Source organism: Acomys russatus, chromosome 26 (genome assembly GCF_903995435.1).
Source record: "Acomys russatus chromosome 26, mAcoRus1.1, whole genome shotgun sequence".
Taxonomy (NCBI): Eukaryota; Metazoa; Chordata; class Mammalia; order Rodentia; family Muridae; genus Acomys; species Acomys russatus.
In genome coordinates this window covers 47,239,037-47,254,036 of record NC_067162.1, presented here as the reverse complement: position 1 = coordinate 47,254,036, position 15,000 = coordinate 47,239,037, and the positions used below count along the sequence as shown (strand labels likewise).

The 15,000-nt window shown below is 53.3% G+C and overlaps 1 protein-coding gene across 1 annotated transcript in view; it reads right to left on the bottom strand.

Annotated features, from left to right (window-relative positions):
• Positions 1-4,626: 4,626 nt before the first annotated feature.
• The window catches only part of Acsf3 (acyl-CoA synthetase family member 3), a 42,237-nt gene continuing 31,863 nt past the window's right edge, over positions 4,627-15,000 (bottom strand). Inside the window, exons 9-11 of the mRNA XM_051168870.1 lie at positions 9,495-9,629; positions 8,995-9,106; positions 4,627-4,961 (exon numbers count right to left, since the gene is read on the bottom strand). Coding sequence (XP_051024827.1) covers positions 4,853-4,961; positions 8,995-9,106; positions 9,495-9,629 — 356 coding nt within the window. The 3' untranslated portion in view covers positions 4,627-4,852. The remainder of the gene's footprint in view (positions 4,962-8,994; positions 9,107-9,494; positions 9,630-15,000) is intronic.

Sequence of the window (15,000 nt, the reverse complement as noted above, 5' to 3'; positions counted from 1 at the left end):
TTTAAAAATTTTAAGGTACAATAAATCAGCTAGGGACTATTTTATTTTTCTCTCCTCCCCCTTTTGAGACAGAGTCTGCTAGCCTTGAACTCGTGGCAATCCTCCTGCCTCCACCCCCCAAGTACTGGAATTACAGGTATACATATACCACCATGCTTGTTTGGTTTTACCTTGCATTAAGGCGGCTCAAACCCAAGGCTTGTGTATGGTAGACATGCACTCTGCCGAGTAAGCCACATTCCCAGCCGTCTTCAAGGGCTCCATCTGCACAAATGCTGCAGTGATTTTTTTCTTCAACATTCATTCCCAAACAGCCCTCAAAAGCTACAGTCACCCGACACTCAATGCCAACTGTCTTTCCTGTCATTGAATGGCTTCTCAACTGACATAATAAATTGAATTGAGCCAAATTTATGTATAGTAAAAAGGCAGGTTTATTGGGGCAGCTCTCAGGTGGGTTCACCAACCACACAAGAGGGTCAGTGAAGTCAAAAGGCTGGGCTGGGGTAGGGAAGTGGCACGTGGGGCGGGAGGGGCTGTCACGTGATGGTAGGTACTAGTGTTGTAGCCTTATCTGGTGAGTTTAGGGCCCTGTAAGTGGGTCTTAGGTCCATGGGGCACACTGGAATCCGGAACTTCCTAGCGTCTTTGTCTGATGTTTTTTGAGGGCTTTTGAAAGTGAGGGCCCCGGGTCAGATGAGAAGGGCCAGACTTCTTGGCCCAGGCCATCTTGCCTTTGTTCTAAAACCTCAAGCCTAACATCATTGATTAGAATTCATCCTTCAGTGCTCAACATCTAATATTTTCACTTGTTGGTTAGACATGTTGGTTTACTAATTCCCCTACTCCCTGCGGGAAGCCATAGAGAAGCTTGCTTTTACAAAGACGTGCTAGATTCAAGTATGGATGAGCCCTTCCTTGGGGTGCTGGGTTCACCCCAGAACGGTAGAGAGTGCTCAGTGGCGGGATCACTCAGCGAGCACTCAAGACACTAGCCATCTTTTCCAAGGCAGACTTCAAGAATGTTCCACCCACAAGCCCAGCTGGGTCTCCATGTCACCAGCAAAGTCTGGATTTCACTTTAATTTTATATATGTTTCATGAAGAGTGTTGGCCTGCATGTATACCTGTGGACAACATGTATGCATGCCTTGTGCCCAAAGAAGCCAGAAGACAGGCATTGTTTCCCCCTTGAAATGGAATTAGACAGCTGTGAGCTGCCATATGGGTGCTGGAGTTGAGGCTGGGACCTCTGGAAAGCAGCCCGTGCTCTCAACCACTGAGCCCTCTCCAGCCCCATGGATTTCACTTCTTGAAGATGATCAAAGCGGAAAATAGCATATACCCCCTAGTCAATCAACTGGTAGGGGGAGCATACAGGGTCAGGCACTCTTTTCTCCTTTGCACTGGCCAGGCTTGCTGTTCTGGGACAGGAACAGGTGTCCTCGTGCACGGTCAATGCAGAACTAGTGATGCTCTGCGGAGCCCACAGCTTAGCAGGAATCGCAGAGCCCCAGGCACCTTCCTCCAGAACATCTATGGCTACTGGAGCCTCTTGAGACAGCTGGCGTTTCATTCCGTGGGCATTTCTGAGACCAGAAATGTGTTGTCTGTAGACCCATGTGAACACATGTTTTATGTATGTGTGCACGTGTGCACAGTCCAGCCAGCCTGGTGGAGTGCTGTCCTCTTTCCTCTTAGAGCGGGCACTTGGAGGTGCGGCTCAGGCACTGTGGGGGTGCGGCTCAGCCACTGGTGGTGTGGCAGCTGGCTGCTGCTGGTGGTTACTGAGGGTGGGGGAGCCCCTCACAGACTCGGAGGAAGGTCACTGGTCAACGGTCTATGGCGCTTCCATCAGGGGCTCTACCCTGCAAGCCTTGTGCTTCTGTAGAGATCCAGTGAGGTGGGGGAAGGGCCACCGAAGATGGGGCATGCAGATGTGCCTGGCCTATAGCTGAGCATCTCATGTGACAGGAAGACTCCTGTCAGAATCCCGAACACAAACATGGTCACTTGTGACAGTGCAGAGAGGCGCCAGCCTCAACTACACAAGCATCTGTGTGCACCACATACGCACACACCAATGCTGTAGGCAGCCTGGGGAGAGGTGGGAGGCACTCCAGAGAGGCGGCTAGGATAGACGGAGCCAGAAGGCCAAGGGCTCTGGACCTGAGCAGTGTAGCCCGCACCTTAGTCTTTCCTCTCTGGGATATGACAACCACTCTCCAACTCAGTTGCTTCATCTGTAGAACAGGCAGCGGTGCTCCCCTCAGTGTGCAATGAGCACCCACAGACAGGGGCATCCAGAGTGTCTGCTTTGCAGTACCCACTGCCACCTCTGAGAAGGGCTCAGGTTGCAAGTGGCTGCATCGTGTACCCTGCCACTATGAGTCAGGTCCCCGTGCCTGACCTGTGGCTATCCTTCACTGTAACTGAGAGCGCTTTCCTGGGCTTTATTAACGACCGTGTCAGCAGCTGGCGCAGGACGCTGCGACTGTCTTCAGGTGATAGATCACAAAGGGCTTTCATGGCTATTTATTTCCAGTGACCCTGTCTCCCTCCACTGTGGCTCGCTTAAGAGTTATGAAGGTGAATCAGGATAATTTGATATCGATCTATTTGCTGAGCTAAATTGACCACACGGTGGATACTAGCGAGGGCACTCAGCTCTACTAGGGCATGTGGAGGTGGCTCTGACCTCCTGCTCATGGGCACAATGGGGAAACAACTACAGGGACCAACATCAAGGACCTGGGTCCCAGATACTGGGGAACTGAGACTTCTTGGGTGTTGAAAGCTCTACAAGAGCCACTGGCTCTGCACCCATAGGATGGAAATGATCACAACAATGGATGTTTCCCACTCTGGGCAGAGAGCGCAAGAAACACGTGTGTGTGTGTGTGTGTGTGTGTGTGTGTGTGTGTGTGTGTGTAAGCAGGGGACATGCAGGGAGGCACAGATCCCTTGCGGCTAAGTTGATCTTATTCTTCGTTCTGCATAGCTATCTGAGCTGGGGCAGCCTGCAGCTTCAGGTTTCACACAACGGTCCCATGGCCTCTTTCACTATCATGGGCCACATTAGGGCTCCAGAGATCTGCATTACCAATGACAACGTGGGGCACTACAGGGACCGGTGCCCTCCAGCCTCCCTGCTGTCTTCCCGGGCTCAGTTCACCAGGAGGGTGCCTAGCTGGCCCCCTACTCCCAGGTATACAACACAGCAGGTGTGCCTAGCGTGGGGCACCTCCTCCTGTGACACTGTGAGTTTGCCTTCTGAAAACTTGAGGACTGAGGCCTGCGACACCTGCTTTGGAAAGTAAGCTCCAGGTGACACTGGCTACTGCAGGGGTGACACAGAAGGCAGTCAGAGAAAGCCAGGGACCGGGAAGGCAACGTAAGGGCTGCTGGGAGGATAAGTGCCTAAGCTCCTGCAGCTACCTGTGGCCATGGCCTATCAAGGGGACCTCTGGCCATGGGGGAAACCTTCACAGTGGCTCTCTTCCTTTTTGCTACCAACATACAAAGTCAACCTTGCTTAGGCCATGGTGGTGGCTTAAAGTCACCCTCCCCTCCCCCATTCCTGAGGCTGTTTTGCACTGACTCCAGGACTTGGACCCAGTAGCAGCTGTGGCATTTCCATGAGCAAGATGGGGCGACATAGGGTGATGCTGCAGACAGAGGTGGCACAGGGTGGCTCCCACGGGTATTCTCTGGGGATCTTGCCCCTGCCCCTAGGGATCACACAATGGACTCTGTGACGGTCCTCTGGAGGCCCAGACATCCAACAGCTCCTGAAGCATTTCTGGTTTCTGGGGCCAGAACATCTACCTTTCAACAAATTATAGTCCAGGCTAGCCCAGAGCTCTATCAGGCCCTGTAGGGTTGCCTGTGGCAATGTCAGAGGCCCCATTCATTACTCCTACTTGCTGCTGGCTCTTGTTTGATGTCTGCAGATTGCTGAGGGCCACAAGTGAGTACAGGGCTATCACTGACACAGCTGTCAGTGGCCCCGGAGGGAGGGAGGGAGAAAGGGAGGGAGGGAGGGAGGGAGGGGAGAGAGAGAGAGAGAGGAGAGAGAGAGAGAGAGAGAGAGAGAGAGGAGAGAGAGGAGAGAGAGAGAGAGAGATCTGTTTCTCCGTGTGGCCTGAGGGCACATGTTCACAAATCTGAGCTGGCAGGACATCTAAGGTGTTGGGGCCTGGAGGATGGAGTCAGGGAAGCTTTCAGGAGCAGAGCGGGAAGAGGTCTGAGAAGAAAGCAACAACGGAGAGACACAGAAGATCAGAAAGACCCTAAATCGGGGTGAGGCAAAGTCAAGGAAGAGAAACTTCAGGGCCATTTGATGATCGCCTTGGGTAGCTATAAGGACTTACTATGTTCTACCACACACACAATAGCTCCAGCAGCAGGAATCCTGGTCTGGGGTGCTGCAGGCGCCACTCTGGCATCCTGTGTGGGCTGGGAGCTGTGCCAGCTGTAGGAAGTGTGTGACTACAGACACACAACTTGTAGGTCAGTCAGGAACAGGCACATGTCTTCTGTCTTTATTTCATCTCTTTCTCAGTGTCATTTCTGACTCTCTGGGACCTGCCCTCAGGAGAGCCAGCAGCCTTGGGCACTGGAGAGCTGGGCACACACTAGCGGCCAGGGTCACCTGAATGTGGACAATCAGCACGGGCTTGGGAAGCCTCGCTTCGCGATCTCATCCCACTGGTTCTGATTCTGGTCATCCTGATTGCAGGGGCGGGGGTTGCATCTAAGGGTCTCTGGACCGTGTGAGGCCCACGGCACATGATCGTCAGGGATGCTGTCCTCTGGCCTTGGCCTGGCTGGCCCCTCCGGTCATGCGGGGTTAGAACTGCTTGAGCAGCTCCTTCTTATTCACCTTGCCCATCTGGTTCCGCGGGAGCTCCTCCACCAGCAGGAGCTCGGAAGGCACAGCATAGGGGGCCAGGAGGCCTCTGCAGAGACAAGCACAGCCTGAGACGACTGCATCCCTCCCCACTGGAACACAGGCGCCTGACACACCCAGAAGCTGTGTGGGGTCATCCTTTTGAAGGAGGACTGTCCTCTTTCCGCTGGCTTCAAGGCCCTGCATCGTCATGTTGGAGGCAGCAGGGTGACATGGGTGGGGACACATGGAGTGGAGGGAACTAAGGAAATGCAAAGAAGCTGAGGGCAAGGCCCCTGCTCTGCTCCTCCAGCCTGGTGTCTCCCTGTCCCGGGTTAGACCCCACACTTGCCTACTGCCATCCCCTCCAAAGGTGACTCTGGCAAGCAAACTGGCTCCTGTAGGTGACAAGCACAGTCAACTCCAGAGAAGCAGCTTTTGGGCCACCACCAGAATGCAGGGGGACATTCTTTTTGGTCCTGTCCTGCTTCTCAGAGGGACCTGTGTAGGGATGTGACCCCACAGACATTCTCCTGTTCCGCTGCATGAACAACCGCACCAGAGATGGTGTGCAAAGCCTGGAGCAGCAGCACCCACTGACCGGAGACCAGCTGGTCTTGACTTACCCAGCGTTGTAAGTGACACCTCCAGGGTTTCACAGGCTTTTTACTTCAGATGCAATTTTCAGACTTAGGGCAACTCCAAACCTTCTATGTCACATTTTGTTCCTACCTGAACCCGTTCCAGCAGCATTTATGCCACAAACCTGCAGATGCTGATGACTTTTTGTGTTGATTTTTTGTTTTTTAGAGATAGGGTGTCTCTTGCATAGCCCTGACTATGCTGGACTCACTTTGTAGACCAGGCTGGCCTTGAACTCAGAGATCCACCTGCCTCTGCCTCCCAAGTGCTGGATGAAAGGTGTGCACCACCGTGCCTGGCGCTGATGACTTCTGTGACAGCTTTCTGAAGTCATATGCAGCGACTGGCCAGACTTCCCAGCAGAGCTGTGTCTGGGGCGCCCTGGCACTTGAGCGTTGCTTCTCCACAAATGTGGACTGTGTCTCTCGGCTCGAATTTTAACCCAAAGGCTCCTCTTGGAGATTCCCGCCCCGTCCCTCTACTTAGCTCTCGGTCCCTGTTCTTTTAGGTGTCTCCATCTTTCTCCTTTTGTCCTGTTAACTTTACCTGGCCTGTGTATTCCATGTGTAGAAATGCGGCAGGCTTTTATAGGTAGGCCCACTGTGCAGTGTAATGTGGGGATTCCGTACAAAACTCTATAATGGGCTGAAGTGACCAGCTGGCACCCAGCCCCAGATAGAGAGGCACAGCACAGTGGTCCTGACAGCACCACCACTGCCTGGACTTCTGGCCCCATTAGTGTCTGGGTGGGACTGGAAAGAGGTGGTGGTGGGTGCTTGCTCCTGAACACAGGAGGAAATGTCCAGTCCCGATAGTGGTGGTCCTCAGAGCCCCTGCCTCAGTATGGGCATGTTTCTTCTCTGCTCCTGCTGACAGTTCCCGCAAATGGCATCTAGAAATGTGCTTCCTGTGTCTACTGAAATGACTGCAAGGCTTTCACTCTGTAAACACGGCACGCCACAGGGACGGATTTTTGAATGTTTAACCTCACATTTCTGGTATAAATGCCACACGATCGTGATGTGTTGGCTCTTTTGTGAATAGGACCTAATTTCCAGCATTTGGTTAAGCATTTTGTCTGTCTGACAGGAAGCTGGTCTGGTTTCTTGTCTGGTTCGTAGCAGGGTCGTGGGTCCCATGAAGTCATCTGGGAGTGTGTCTCTCTCTCTCTGAAATGGGCTTGTGTGCACTTTGGGAAATGTCTCCCTGAGGCCCTTGGTTATCATCTGCTGCCAGAGGCTTCTGAGCCTGGCTGTTTTATGGTAAGGGTTTTTAGCTGAGAACTCAGCTTCATAGACACAGAGCGCTTTAGCTCTGCCTTCGGTCAGTTCTGGTAATTTATGCATGCCACTGGTACTGTCAGCTACAAGGACAACACATTTGAGGCCGTGTGGGCCTCCTGAGGAACATTGGGTGGCTGTGAGGTCACACCTCTGTGGCTAACAGTGACGCCTGGGTTCTCTCTGCTCCTTCCTGAATCTCCCTCTTTCTCATCTCATAGCTCAGGCTGGCCTTGAACTTGGTATGTAGCCAAGACTGGGTTGAACTCTTGACAATCTTGCATCAGCCACCCAAGTGCTTAAGTCACAGGTGTGTGCCACTGTGCCCAGCTTTCCCTTTCGATCAATATGGATATGATTTGGTTCTTTCTTTGTTAGTGTCCTCTCCAGACACTGCCTCCTTCTGGAACTCTTCTTAGCCAGCTGCACCTTCAGAATCTTCCCAGCCACCTCTCCTTTAATGGCAGCTGGACAGCACAGCACTGTGGCCTGGGCCAGTATGGCCAGCAGGGCTCTGAGGGAGAATGTGTGCATCGCCAGCAGCAAGCAGAGTCCATCAGGCATGGACTTGGATGTCACGTAAGGCTGAGGATCACCTGGACCTCAAGGCCTTTCTTTGCAGATGTCCTCACAGCACAGGCGCCAGGAAGCTTGGACACTCTAGGGAGTGGGTGGGGCTGGGGCTACAACGGGGATATCCCCTTAGGTCTCCCAACCATAAGAAACAACTGGTGGGAAGAGAATCTGAGAGGCCAGCAGTTCCCTTAGGACAGGCTGCATCTTGGCTCAGCAGTGTCTTGCAATCTTCCTTGCACTGTCCTGTTCCACACAGCTACAATTCCCAGGATGTGCCAAACCTCGGCTCCCTGGTTTAGGGTCTTCATGCTGCGCCCTGAGCCTGAATAACCAAGCCTGACCTCAGCCTTGGAGACAGGCCCTGCGGGGACACACTCAGAGTGTAGGAGCCACAAAGTTGTACCACGGACACAGGTGTGGCTTGAGGAGTTCAGTCCAATGAAGACCTCCATCCAGAAACTACTGTGGCTCTCAGCAGAGGATGCCTGGGTGTTTTCTTCTCAAAAAAGTAATTGTTTAATCAAAGCAGCAACCGGCCAAGCAGACTGTTGCCTCTGCTAAGCTACGGAGCTCCAACTGTGATTTTGCAAATCCAGGGGAATCGGTAATTGCCCAGCTGTGCGGCCCCTGATGAAACAAGGACTCCTGCTGTTTGTGAAGTCTTGTTGGCCGAGCCAAAAATAGTCTTACGCTGAGGAGAAGGCGAGTCAGGGTGGGAGGAGGTGGGGGCAGGAGGAGACACAGCAGAGTAGAGAGAACTCAGATTTAAAAGAAGGAACCCAGAGGTGTCCTTATGGGCCACAGTGGAGGCTGTGAGGGTCCCAGTGACGCCCCCTTCTGTCCTGTGAATCCTGGGAGGATATCAGAAATCACCAGGGGCTGAGATGAGAGAAACTGGAGTCTAACACAAAGAATGGGGGGGAGGGGCAGAATGCCAGTGTAGTGTGGTGGCAGTGGCGGCGGACTCCTTTAACCCCAGCACTCGAGAGGCAGAGGCAGGCGGATCTCATGAATTTGAGGCCAGCCTGGTCTACAAAGAGGGTCCTAGGATAGCCAGAACTACACAGAGCAACCTGCCTCAAAAAACAAAAAACCTAGAGACAAGCAACCACAGGTGAAAGGATGGAAAAGCTCCCACCCTGGGTCTGAGAAGGGAGCTTCGGGCAAAGGCCACAGGGCTAGGGGTAAGGTGTGGGGCACCTAGGCCACCCTCAAGGCAGAAACAGAAAGGCTGCTGCACCCAGGCTGCTTTGTGGCAGGCTGTGCACCATTGGCAGGATAGGGAGGTTACTAGGCACTTTCCTGGGGTCCTCAGCCTCACAATACTTTGTGGTTTTCTGTAAGTGTGATGCCAAAACATCTGCTTCTGTGTCAGGTAAACATCTCTGCCTCAGTCTACTACTGCAGGCGGAGGCCACTGCTGCTCCCAGGCCTGTACTCACCAAGGAACGACAGAACTCACCAAGGGCCACACTGCTGATCTTCTTGGCTCCTTCCTCCCCATTCCCAAAATCCAGAATGGTCCACCCCAGCCTCCCAGTTCCAGGACAGGCCCTTCCCAGCCTCCCAACCCCCCAGAAGCCGGGACAGTCCCTTTAGCCCTACCTGGCCCACTCCTTGAGATCACTGTGGGAAAGTGAGTGTCCTTCCTGAAGGGCTACCACAGCTGTGACTCGCTGGCCCCATGTCATGTCTGGAACTCCAATCACAGCCACATCTGGGGATAGCAGAACAGGTTGAGGACACCTGGGAATGCCCTGATGACCACAATGGGCTGAAGAGCACTCAAGAACGTGTGGGTAATGCCCGGCAGTTAGCTGCAGTGCCCAAGCCCTGGAGCAACCTGTGGGAGTGGCCCTCACAGGAACGGGAAGTGTCCCCAGGGGCCCAGCCTGCTCTTGCCTGACCCACAGAGCAGTGCACATTCTGGCCAGGCCTGCTGGCCACTCTGGTGCAGCAGGCACAGCTTGAGATTGCCATCAGGGTCCTGTGTGCAGGGGACGGAGGGAGCAGAAACACATTTCACAGGGTCCCTACTAGCAGGTGGAAGAGGGTCCTTAACATCCCAAGCTGTAATAGGGCAGTGCTCGCAACCAATCCCTCACCTGTGATGCTAGGGTGGGCCAGCAGGTGCCGCTCGATCTCCAGGGCGCTGACTTTATAGCCTCCAGTCTTGATGATGTCCACTGATGTGCGCCCTCGGATCCAGTACCTATTATCCTTGAACACGGCAGTGTCTCCTGGAAAAGGGGTTTCTGTGTTTCATCTGGGTATCTGGTCACAGCAGACCTTGGTACTTCTGATTCTCACCCACAGGGTCCCAGTGTCCAGGCCTGCGAAGGCTTCTCATGGGGACTGTCTCTGACGGCACGTGACCCTCTCCATTCTCTATGCTATGACACTGGCACCCCGCCCTGCAGCCAGCGGTGGGAGTGGAGCCCACCAGAACCCATGCCATGCTAGGAACTTACTGGGCCCTGTAAATAACCCCAAACTCAAGCCAGTGTTGGCCATGTTTCTGTCACAGCAATCAGAAACAGTGTGCGACATTTTCAAAACAGAGCAGCAAACAGTTGGCAGCTTTAACCCTGTCTCAGGGTGAACCACCCCAGGAAAGCACAAGCCCTGCCCCACAGACAGGCTGGGCTGCTTCCTTGTGTAGTGCCCCATGCCTACGCACATGCCCTCTGTCATCCTACCACGGGTAGTCATTTGCAGCCCCTCTCCAATACTGGGATGCCCTGTGATAAATGTCCTGTTCTTCTGCACTCGATCCCCATTATCCCCAAATAGCTACAGCACTTTTTTCTTTTTTCCCTAAGCAAAATAACTGCCCCACTTGCTCGTTCCACACAGGAACCTGGTACCCGGTGAGCTTTTATGCCCATAGACACACTGGCAGCGCCGGGAGCAGGCGCCAGGCCAGAGCACAGGGCTGTATTTGTAGCTGAGGCTTCCTCCTGCAGTGGTGTGGGGGAGGTGTGTGTATCTGCACATTAGTGCATGTGCATGTCCATGCACACACATTTGCATGATTATGACTGTGTGTAGGCATGCAGATGTCAGCAGCAGCCCTGACAGCAGCGCCGAGGCCTCGCTGTCTGTTCACACGCTCCCTGCACTCCCTGTGGGTTATTAGCTGGAATAAATCATAAATATTTCATTATACATCCCGCGGTCCGACGTGGGAAGGCGCCATCCATCACCTCACTACTCCCTGGGACTTACAGTACAGGACGCACTCCAGTCTATTAAACAAGATGGATGGGAGGCCTGGGTGAGCTCAGGGCTTCTTTATGGTAGAGGGGGAAGATGCTGGCCCCGGAGCAGGACTGGCGTGGGGCAGCTCTCTCCAGTGTGGCCGCTCTGTGTGTGGCAGGTGGCAGGCAAGGGTAAGTCCCTTGGGCAGGTACTGCCCAAAGGGAAAGGACCCAGGTGTGGGCTAAGGGCATACATGACTGTCCTGAGTCCTAGGGGACCCTCTTTGATCCCTTCCTGTTCCTGTTTGTAGCTCTGGCTCCAGCTGTGCCCCTCAGTCTGGGAAGCTGGTTTGGATGGTGAGGTGGCCACCAGGCACTAAGGGTCCCAGCAGGAGTGGCTCTGATGCTGTCCCCAGGTCTGCATCACTCTAAGGTGCAGCTCAGCAGAGCCACTGCCTTGCCTGGACATGGCCTCTGCCCCTGCAAGGCTCCACACCCTCTCTGTGCTGTTCCAAAGCATGGCTCTCCCAGTGTCCTGTACTGCTCAAAGTTTGATCTGGTGAGAGCGATTGGGATAGAGTTTGCACACATGGCTTTTTGCTTTGGGGCTGTGCCCCATGCTGCTTCCTCTCCTGAGAAAAGAGATCTGGGCATCGCAGGCTTGGCCTGTTCTTACCTTGCCAGTGTCTGAGGGCTACTTCTTGCTTGTGATGCACAGGAGCACACATTTGGGGAAGTCAGAGCAATTGCTCCCCAGGGAGGAAATGCTGTGGATGAGGCCCATGGCTATTTCCCTGAGCTAAAGGTTGGAGGGGAGGGTATGCCTAGGAGCAACAGCCCAGTGGGAGGATGTCCAGGGTGCCATGCCACTCCACAGCAACCACTTGTCATGAGACCACTGGTATCCTCAGGATACCAGCCCTGCAAAGCCTCCTATGCATGGTGACAGTAGCTGCCATGAGCATGAAGGCTGACATAATCTGTGCTTTGGGGACAGTGTGGGATGATGGGTGCCAGCGTCTGTCTATCATAGTGTCCCCTGTGGCTGGAAGGTACCTATGTCAGTAGCCTTACTGGGGGAAAGGAGTTAAGAATTTAGCCTCTGGTTATATCTTACCTTCAAACTCCTTGACGTGGCTATCCTTTCTAAGCCTACAAGGTGTTTGTTACCTCATGACCTGTCTATAGAAGCCTCTGAGGTATAACCATAAAGGCCCACCTGGGTTTTCTCTCTGCCCAATTCCGCGCTGCCTACAGCTTGTAATTTCCTGCAGTCAGGAAGACCTCAACACCAGGGCACACTCACAGCTCTGACAAGGCTACCAAGGAGTCCAAGCCACTGGGTATGCTTGGCCTTGGAGACAACCTAAATCTCTACAGCTGGTGCCTATGTCTAGGCAGGATGAGAAAGTGCCAGACTTTTGTAGTGCCCTGGTTAGGTGCTAACACATGGAACGCCGCCAGCCCAGGCCCCCCCCTCAGCTGGTGACTGGAGTCCATCCTGCTCAAGAGCCATGTTCACTGTAGTCTGGTCCCCCATCAGCGCCCACCAGAGCAGGATCCATGCCATCCGCAGTGTGGTATAGTGGCAGTTCCAGCCACTACTCTCTCCAGGCCACTTGAAGGACCAGCAGAGGATGCAGATGTCAAGGGCTTGCAAGCAGTAGGAAAGTCTGAGCCATAAGCAGCATGGATGGCATCAGGCAGAAGGAAACCTGGGTGTGGTTGCCATGGTTGTCCACAGAGTGGCTTCTGTGGACAGATCACTAAGTAACACACCACAGGCTTAGAAAGGAAAGCAAGTCAAGGAGGTCTGAAGGTAAGTCAGTAATGCTGCTGACACAGGCACTGCCAGCCACAGAGGGGACACTTGGTGCAGTGAATGTCCTCATAAAGTTCTGGAATTCACAGAGTGCTTGAGAGGGGGTCCTGATGATGGTGTTCACCAAGAGTGACAGCAGCAGCATCTGGTTTCCCCACAGCCACCCACACAGGCTGAGGAGCTTTTGCTCCAGGGCATTATGCTGGGTCCTTACTTGACATGTGGCTGAACACCAGTGACTCCATATAAGAACAATTCGAGCTGTGCCCTGGGGTCCTACTGTGTTGGGCTCTAGGCTTTCTCCTGGGTCTGAAAGAAGGTAACTACTACCTTGGTTTCCTTTCATGGGTGTGAGTAGAAGGGTGCTGTCTCTAGAAAAGGGTGCTGTGCTGCTCACAATACCCACAAGGCATGGTTGTAGGTGGCCATGCCCTTTCAGGCCACCAAGTCTCTAGGAGGGAGGAAGGGGATGTTGCCATCACAAGGCTGTATTTCAGTGGCATGGCAGACAAGGCCAAGCAGACCGGCATGGGGCTGAGGCCCATCTTCTACAGTTGCAGCCTAACTGTCAAGCTGTCTCAGTGGCTGTGAGCCTGGCTGTTCTGGTCAGCCCATGTAGCTCTGTGTTCTGCAGCAGAGTTCCCACCTGTCTGTGCCCTCAGGGACAAGGCTTCATGTTGTCTCAGAAAAGGCTCGGGTACCTCCCAGAGTCCTGAGGTCCTGACAGGAGGCCGGCAGCTGGGAACTTCAGCTCAGTCATCCTCAAGCTGCTCATGGCTGCCATGTTCCTTCCTCTAGACACTAGTGTGCCTTTGCCTTCCCATCCCTCCCTCTTGCCCTCTCCCTGGCTAGGACTGTCATAGGAAGGCCGCTGGATGTCACAGTCTCAAACAGACTCCTGCTATTTTACTGCTGTGAGCTAATCCCTTAGAAATTCACTTACTTTGTACTTTTTTTTTTTTTTTTCAGACACAGGTTTCTCTGTGTAGCCTTGACTGTCCTGGACTTGATTTGTAGACAAGGCTGGCCTTGAACTCACAGCAATCCACCTGCCTCTGCCTCCCGAGTGCTGGGATTAAAGGCATGCACCACACTCGGCTCTGACTTTGTACTTTTGACGTGTTAGTGTGAGGCCATTTTTGGCCCCTCCAGCTTGTCCCTGCCTGTTCAGTACAACCCCATTACCAAGGACCAAAGTAACTAAAGACAGGGGGCCAGGCAAACAGCAAGGAGGAGGCACCAAGCATCTAAGGCACCAGGCTGCTGGGCTGGGAGTTAAAGACAAGTCTTCATTTTGAACTGCACATCAAACAAGTTAAGTAACTTTTACTTTTTATAACAACATATTTGTCAGGATGCATTGATCTGGATTTAGCCTCCTGCCAATGTGCCTCCTTGGTCTGACCTGATGTGTGCAGCGAGGGAATTTTGTTCCGACAGAAACAGCATGCAATCAATAAAATCTTATTACATGGATTTATGCACTGCTTTCAAACCCAGTGATAGTTCATGTCTCTGCCTTAAACTGTAATTGAAAATAAATCTGTGATACTCGGATTCAATTTCTGGATGCAAGGATGGAGTAGGGGGCAGTACTTCCTTGGGGGCTTTGTTGGGGAAGCTGCACACCACCTCCTGTGGTCAGCTCAGCTCGCTCTCCTGGCTAGGGACCCTGCAAACAATAGCCCAGCATCCGCTCTGCTGGGGACTGAGGGCTGCTAGTCTGTCATGATGCCAGGCATCCACAGTTGCTGCAGAGTAGCAGCCAACATTTGGGATTCTGGTTCTCAAAGCTTTGGGCACCCAGGACTACCTGCTCTGTCATATCTGCCACAGTCCTGTCTCCAGCAGCTTCAGTTCCACTGGGCCCCTCTTGTCTGACAGAGGAGGTGGCTGAGGCAGGCACGGGAGGCATCATGACCCTAGCAGAGGGCGTGCCTATGGCAGACGGGAGCCAGCTGTCACTGGCACCAAAGCAGAAAGCCTCTGAGACCTGAGCCTGGGGGGTAGAACCTAGGAAGACACGAAAAGGCGCAGGAAATAAAAGCAAAAAACAGATATGATAGCTTCCCAGGATCCTAAACCTCACCAAAATGTGACTAGGGCAGTGGCAGACCAGACACAGCTAAACCCCAGAAACAAAGCCAACAATAGTTTATTTGTTTGATTTTAAAGGCATAAATCCCAAAGTAGGGAGAAAGCAGAAAAAAAAATAATAATATGTTAGAAGTTGAATGCCAGAAAGCAGAGAGGTAAGTGGTCAAGAGCTGCAGAGCCTGGCAGGAGCTCCATGTGTCAAAGAAAGAATGCCGAAGCGTACACTTACCATAGGCCTCAGGCTCTAGATGGCCTGGGCAGAAGGGCACGGCCCCACGAAGGGTCTGTAGGTACCTGAGACCTACAGATCCTGGCCTCTCCAGCACAGGCAGGCAGCCTCCACCAGCCCAAGCTTAGCAGGACAAATACTGCATGTAGACTGAGCAGGCTGTGGGCAGCACCTCTGGAAGTAGGGTCCACCAGAGGATGGTAGGGTGTGAGCAACCATGTGGGAATAGGGGTCTGCATCCCAGAACCACCAGCAAGGCCTGG